Genomic DNA, 8,161 nt, shown 5'->3' with positions numbered 1-8,161 from the left:
GCTACGACATAACCGAAATTCAAAACCAAAATCCTTCAAAATTGGCAGTAATTGATTTTTGAAGTTTGCTATCAGATCTGTCTTTTTTTTTTATATAGCTCTATGCAGTTCCACTAAAATGTCTCTATCTTGGTGTAGGAGATTCGAAATGACTAGCGACTATAGAAACTAGGTATAAAAGTCTACAACATATCAAAAAATAAGGCAAAACACCTCATGAATTGACGAGAATTAATTTTTTTTGAAGTTGGTCTTCAATTCTGTCATTATTGTTTTGCATGTTGTGGAGTCTCACCAAAACGTTTGCATCTTGGTGTAGGAGAGCTCGAGTGGAGAGTGACTTGATTCGATAGAAAATAAACTCTTAAATATACATGATATAAAAAGAATCAAAATCAAAATTCTTATGAATTCACCAAATTTGATATTTTTAAAAGTTAGCAATCCAATTGACTTTGGGCAACATCCATGAGTTCACTTCTCTGCATCTTCGCCGAAGAGCAGCATACTGATTTCCTTATTGATTGAAATTTATTTTTTCTAATCATCATGTAAATTTGAAACTTCGTGCAATTGGCATCGTGAGACGCCTCTTTAATCATGACGAGCTCTAGAGCATATGTCATAGTTTTCACTATATCGATTTGAAGCTTCGTGCAATTGACACCATGAGACACATCGTTCATCATGACAAGCACGAGATTATATGACATATTTTCATCATTCTAATTTGAATCTTCGTGCAATTGGCTCCATGAGACACATCTTTCATCATGACGAGCACTAGATCATATGCCATAATTTTCACCATGCCGATTTGAAGATTCGTGCCATTGGCACCGTGAGACACGCCACTTTTTTTACCAAGTTTACGATGGATCAAAAACAACCTTAATATCATACCATAAAAATTGAAGGGTAATCCATAATTGACTAGGAACCACTTCATGCATCTTCATTTGTAGTTTCACCTTTGATGATGAACCACACTTTGTGCCTCTTCTTTTACAATTATGGTTTTAGCGACGAACCATTCTTAGTACATCTTGTTCTACAATTGCGGCTTTGATGACGAATCATATGTGTATCATTTTCTTTTAGAGTTGTGGCTTTGATGATGAACCACACGTGAAATATCCTCTCTTTTTTTGTAGTTGCGGCTTTGACGACGAACCACACTTGATATCTCCTATTTTGTAGCTTCAACTTTGATGATGAACCACATTTGGTGCCTTTTCTTTTGAAATTGCAATTTCCGATGAACCACACTTAGTACATCTTTTTCTACAATTGTGGTGTGGCTCATCTTGTTTTAGAGATGTGGCTTTGATGAAGAACCACACATGAAATAGTTATTTTTTGCAGTTGCTGTAAGACCCCAAAAATGACTTAGGTAAAATAGAGACTAACATGTTGCTATTGTTGATCTAAGGTCCTAAATAGGTCTAATATATGGTATTGAGGCAATATCTAAAGTATTAGGTGCATTGGAAGTCAAACGTCAAGGGCCGACTAATACGTTCAACGACTAAGTCATCTATGTGCCTCATATGTGGTATTATGTGTGATTCATATGGTTTTAATGTACTTAAATGATTTATTACAGAATATATATGCAGTTTGTCAAGCTTCGTGGAGTTTGGAGGTCAAACATCAAAGAACGTCCATGACGTTCGAAAGATGTGCCTTGAAATGACCTTGTGTGTCTAAGCATGTTTCGTTGAATTTAAGTGTTCATTTTGGATGAAACTCATGTGAGAGGTGATAAAAATCATAGACGATAATGTTTGGGTTCGAAACGTCCAGGAAAACATCTCCATAGACCAACCAAGGGTCCTTGAGGAAGGACCTAAGACTTGGTATCAAGACTACCCCAGGCAGCCCCAAACGACACAGGCATCAACAGCTCGTGGGCCAATCGACGCCCCGTCGATGGGTGTCGTCGGTGGAGACTTAGTCTTGGTTCAGAATGGAACCTTTAGAAGTCTCTGACCTAACCAACGGAGGGACATGACGGTCTATTTGTGGACAAACGGTCCGTCGACTGTCCACCCATCGATGAGCCTGTTTTTCTGCGCTGTCTCACTGTAAGTTGAGGGGTGATATTGTAATTTCATACCAATTACAAATAAGATTATTGGAGATTTATTAAGGGTATTTTAAACATGTATATTAGTGTTTACCACTTAGAATATTTCATTCTTCCAAATAAAAAAACCCCAAAATCCCTTAAGAACTCCCAAAGACTCTATTGAAGTCCAAAATCAAGGAAGATCTTGGTGTAACGTTTTGAGTGGATATTCTTCATCAAAGTGAAGAATTAACTTCATCAAGGTATGTATATTGATCCTTGACACTTGTTTCATTAAGGAGCCCAACTCTCAAGATGTTTCCTAAAATTTTTCAGAGTAGAATTGTCCAATTTCACGATTCTACTATGGGTTCTTGCATCAACTGTTTTTAAACGTCTATTATGGATTAGATTGATGTTTTATTGATGATTTTAACATAAATTACCTATGAACCCATGAATTTGGATGAACCCTAGATTGTGACTAAGTTGTGGGTTACTTTATATTGACCTAATGTTGATGAATTTTTCTGTAGTTTTATGTGGGCTATTCATTGATGTAATAATTGTATTAAATTGATATATAGGTTGTATTATATTGATTAATATACATTGAATTGACCTAGTTCATTGATTATTGTAGTTTTTATGTTCAATTATGGTCTTGGGTAAGGGTCTTGTGTTATCGAATTGAGTAAGTTGATTTTTGATTGAAGTGTTGAGGATGATTTGGGGGTATGCTGCCATATTTACTTTAATTTGATGTTATTTATACTTCGATTCTATTGTGATTGGTATTGTCCACTTATGGTGGCGGTGCTATGTGCTTACTTACAATTGACGTGGCCTTATCGGTGTTACTTTATGCAATATGATGATTTTGTCCTTGTTGGCAACTACTTGAAGTAATATGACTATTTGTGTAGTTTTATTATGTGAAGCATTGCAATATATATCTACAGGTAAAGTCATATATGTATTCTCTTATTCATGTTGTCTTAGGTTATCATGTTAGACTATGACTTTGACATTATGTGTATAGTGTTAGGCTTGAGTTTTGATTATTCCTACTTGATTATATGAGTCTATGTTGATTACATTGATGATGTTATGGTAGTATATAGTATAACTTTAAGATGTTAGGTTTGCTTCTATGTGCTTCTAGAATGACTTGCATTATGGGTTAAAAGTGAAGTATGTGGTGTCTTGTCTTGATTGACTTGTGTCCCTTGCTTGATATATATATATATATATATATATATATATATATGATTATGAATATGTTATGTCTTGATTTTGGGTGTTGTAACTCTTTGTCTTGAATGTATGAATGATATGTGACCTTAAATGAACTTAAGAGAATCTTTTATGTGAAAACCTTGACTTAGTGGTAAGGTTAAGATTGTTGAAGTTGTAAGCCGTAATGGTATAGTTCAAAGTAAAGGAATGATGGGATTAAGTTTAATTGGATGGAACGGCATCATATGAATCCTTAAGAAAGTCGTCATGAGATTCTTGTCGCGATTGTGAGGTAGCCCTAGTGGACCCTTCTTTGATAGGGTAAATGTAATAAGGTTATGAACTTGTTATGGAACCCTCTTATGTGAACCTAATGTGTGAATTACTCTATGAGAAAGAAGTCTAGCACCAAGTGAGTATGGTAAGGGGAAGTAGTTCTACTTAAAGAGTGAGACTAGATTATAAAGTATGCCTTTCATATTCCTTAACCATGTTCCTACATGGGATATGTCTAAGTTCTACCCTTGGCAAGTAGAACAGCCTCATCGTAGTAGGATAGAACTTTGGATTCCATGTCTTTCTATCATGGTCTATGTCGATTATTGCCTATTCTCATTATATAGAATACCTATTAGTATTAGAGAAGTTTATGAGGTTTAGGTGGTGGTATGCAACACAATCTAGACATTGCACAATAGACTTTGAACGTGTTACAATCTAGACATTGCACAATAGACTAAGTATTTCTATATTTGTAGTTTGTATGGTCTGTGTCCCAAGTATTCTTGTGTCTTAAGTTGATGAGATTGAGACTTAGTATTTCCTATTACTTTATGTGAGATTTTTTAAAGACTATGATATGTTTTGTGAAAAGTTTTAATTCCGCACTACTTTTCACTATGTTTATGCGATGAATGATATGTAAGGGCTTGTACAAGACCTCGGAGAGGTAAGTACGCCAGTTGTAATCCGAGATAGCCCTATTTTCTAGGGTGTGGTTTCGGGATGTGACAGTTGCGACTTTGACGACGAACCACACTTGACACTACTTTTGTAGTTTCAGCTTTGATGGCAACCACCATTGGTTCCTCTCTTTTGAGGACAATGTAGAGAACTCATTCTAGTCATACGCAATGTATGTAATTTAAGATCATCAAAAACGACAAAACAATCACATGATAAGGCCCTCTCTGATGCGCAATGCCGTCTCGATAGTACAAAGCTGACACATAAAAAGTTAGATGGGTCCATGGATAAAGTTCAAGCAACTCTTGCAGATATGGAGAAAGATTTACAAGCCTTGATTTCCAAGAAAAAGAATGTCATTGCGCTTATTAACAAATATCAAGAGAAGGTCTCCAAAAGTCAAGAGAATGTCACCATTACGGACGGCGATATTTACACCATTGAGGCAAATAATGTGATGTCTAACTATGAAGTTGAGAGATTAGCCAAGCTAGAATAGACGGTCGAGAAAAGCCGCCAAGAAATCATAAGCTTCAAAGTTTTTCATAGTTGGATTCTATTTTATTTGGTTAGAATTTTCTGATTCACTCATTATAGTGTAGTGGTTTTTTTTTTGAAGCAATAAAATAGAGACTTATGTTTCAATATGAACTTTTTCCTTTTGAAGTCAAACTTTTGATTGTTTCTTTCCACAAGTCTCCTTTATTTATTGAAAAAAAAGAATACATTTAGCTTTGCGCACATGTGGAAGAAAATCCATAGCATGAGTAGGAGTATCGGAATAATGAGATTCTTTGTTTGTTAGAAATATAACTTAAAGATCTTTAAAATGTATAAAAATCACGTATATTTGATTTACGATTAATTACGGATTGGTGTTCGAAATTGGCTCAAAATCCGTGTGCTTGAATCTTCAAATTTCTTCAGCTTTACGCACATGTGAAAGAAAATTTATAACGCAGAGCAGGAGCATCAGAATAACGAGCTTACTTTTTTGAGCGAAAGATAACTTTGATATATTCTATCTATATAAAATTCAAATCCATGAGATTTATGGATTAGTATAGATTTGTGTTCGAAGTTGGCTCAAAATATGTGTGCTCGAATCATCAACTTTGCGCACATGTGGAAGAAAATTCATAACACGGAGTAGGAGTGCTGGAATAATGAGCTTCCTTTTTTTTTGGAAAGATAATTCAAGATCTTTCTGTACATAAATTACGTCCATAAGATTTCTAGGTTAATACAAATTTACCTAAAAGTCAGCTCAAAATAAGGGTGTTTAACTCTTCATTTGAAAGAATCAACATGATGTTCACATGGCGACGTAATATTTTTTCTTATTATGACTAAACCTAGGGTAAAAGTATTGTAAGCTTCCTACGTACCTTCGTAAAGAGGATCAAGTCATAACGTAGTTCAGAAAGCGTTCTTTAATTTTTTATTTTTTTTATGTCCTAACTTTTGCCTAGGCCGCCTCTATTGAGATATTAAACCTGCGTAAACTTTTTTTGGTAGCTGTACACAGTTTATACTCTTGCAAGCCAGGAGTATGACGCCGCTTCAAGGATTGCTTCTTCAATAATTTTCCATTGATGGCACCAATCCGCAAGTCATCTGCATCCACAAGTTTGTAAGCTCCGCTTAAATATACTTCTTGGATGACGTATGGTCCATCCTATTTTGAGGTGAACTTGCTTTTCGATTTGTAAGATATGATAATTGGCCTTCTAACTGCAAGAACTTGATCACCAACTTGGAAGGACCTTAGCCGAACTTTTTTATTGAAAGCACGAGAAAGACGAGCTTGATAACATTCAAGAATTTGTTGAGCTTCAAATTTTTTTCTCATCAAGAGCTTCAAACTCTTCAAGGCACAGACGAGCATTATCTTCTTCAGTAAGACCCTCTTGGATAGCTATCCTCAATGACGATATTTGTCATTCAAGTGGAAGGACTGCTTCAGTTCCAAAAACAAGAGAACAAGGAGTCGCTTGAGTCGGCGTGGGATGAGTCATCCGGTATACCTAAAGAGTTTATTCCATTATATCATGCCAATCTCTTTCTATTTGGAGACAACCTTCTTTAACAATTTGCACAGGATCTTGTTAAATGCTTCAGATATACCATTTGCAGCAACATAATACATTGAAGAATTACTGTGCTTGAAACCAAAAAGGTTGCAGATATTATCCATCAATTTATTGGCCAATGGATTTCCATTATCCGTTAGTATATAACTAGGAACGCCAAAATGATACATGATATTCACCTTCAAAAAGTTTTCAACATGTTCCTTCTTTACTTCTTTGTGGGCTACCGCATCAGACCATTTTGAGAAATAATCTGTTGCAACAAGGATGTATAAGTGGTCATCGATTTTGGTAGTGGTATAACTACGTCTAGACCCCAAGCATCAAATTGCGAAGATGCAATAGTCGGATGTAATACATCAGGAGGTTGGTGCATAAAGTTAGCATGAAATTGGCATGATTGACATCTTCGAGCATAATCCAAGCAATCATTTACCATTGTTAGATAATATACCAAATTCTTTTAATATGACAATGCAACTTTGGCCCAGATTGATGCGCTCCACAAACTCCAGAATGTGCTTCTTGCATCGCTTGATTTTCTTCTTCTTCTACCAAACAATGCAAGAGAATCCATTTGAATGAATTTCGATATAAAGTATCTTTATAGTAAAGAAACCAAGGAGCACGTCAACGGATTTCAGTCTTTCTCTTTGGATCTTCTGGAAGTATGTTGTAGCATAAGTAATTAATCAAGGCATGTCGGCATGTCTCCAGTCGACTATCTCAACTTGTGAAACATCTACAAGATAATTAAGCTTGATTTGTTCATCCGCATCTATGGTACTATCCATTTTTTGTAGATAATAATTTGAGCTTGGTCGGGCAGAGTCAATGTTGAAGCCAAAGCAGCTAAGGCATCAACTTTCTTATTCTCCTTTCTTGGAACATGTTGAGGAGTTACATTTCCGAGCCATACAATCAATTTTTGTGCATAGTCATAATAGAGACGAAATTCTGGCTTTTTGACTTCATAGCTATCTAACAATTGATTGATCACTAATGCATAGTCTCCAAGAACTTGTAATTGCAATTGCTTCATATTGACTGCAATTACAAGCCCAAGTATTAAGGCTTGATATTCTGCAACATTATTGGAGCAACATTCTATTAAGGTGAAGGCATATCGCAAGATCTTCTCTTGAGAAGTGAAAAATATCACTCCAGCGTCGGCTCCTTCATGATGTGAAGACCCATCAAAATACATCTTCCAAGGCGGTTGAACTTCAACAACCATTGCATCTTCATCAGGTAATTCATCAGTGAGTTCCCAATCATCAGGTATCAGGAGGTCTGTTAGAAGTCTGTCAATGCTTGCCCTTTCAAAAACTTTTGAGTACACAATATCAAATTGCTAAAACTGGAGATACAATCTTGCTAGTCGATCATTAAGAATTGGTTTTGACATCACAAATTTGATGGTATTTGCTTTAGAAATAAAACGGAGGACATGGGCTTAAAAGTAGTGTTTCATCTTCTAAATTGAGAAGGCCAAGGCAAAACATAGATTTTTTATTGGAGAGTACTTCAACTCATTTGGTATCATCATCCTACTCAAGTAGTAAAGGGAATTTTCTTTCCCTTTGCCATTCTCTAGGGCTAAGAGTGATCCCAGTGATCTTTCTTGAGCTGATATGTAAAATATCAATGGCTTTCCAGGAACAGAAGATGCTAAAACTGGTGGTTTTGTCAAGTAAGACTTGATGCTCTCAAAAAAATTACTACAAGCTTGGTCTCATTCAAAAAGAGTGTCTTTTTTCATAAGACAACTGAATGGTTGGCACTTTCCTGC

General features: G+C 35.7%; 1 protein-coding gene across 1 annotated transcript; it reads right to left on the bottom strand.

The window, feature by feature from the left end:
* Nucleotides 1-6,341: 6,341 nt before the first annotated feature.
* On the bottom strand, nt 6,342-6,808 carry LOC138348772 (uncharacterized). The gene is made up of 2 exons (XM_069298349.1): nt 6,685-6,808; nt 6,342-6,622 (listed from the first exon to the last, which is right to left on the bottom strand). Exons 1-2 carry the CDS (start codon nt 6,806-6,808, stop codon nt 6,342-6,344), a joined length of 405 nt encoding a protein of 134 aa, XP_069154450.1.
* Between the last annotated feature and the right edge of the window lie 1,353 nt (nt 6,809-8,161).

The sequence above is a fragment of the Solanum lycopersicum genome, chromosome 5 (assembly GCF_036512215.1).
Source record: "Solanum lycopersicum chromosome 5, SLM_r2.1".
Lineage (NCBI taxonomy): Eukaryota > Viridiplantae > Streptophyta > Magnoliopsida > Solanales > Solanaceae > Solanum > Solanum lycopersicum.
The sequence above is the reverse complement of the archived record's forward strand: the minus strand, read 5'-3'. Positions and strand labels throughout refer to the sequence as shown.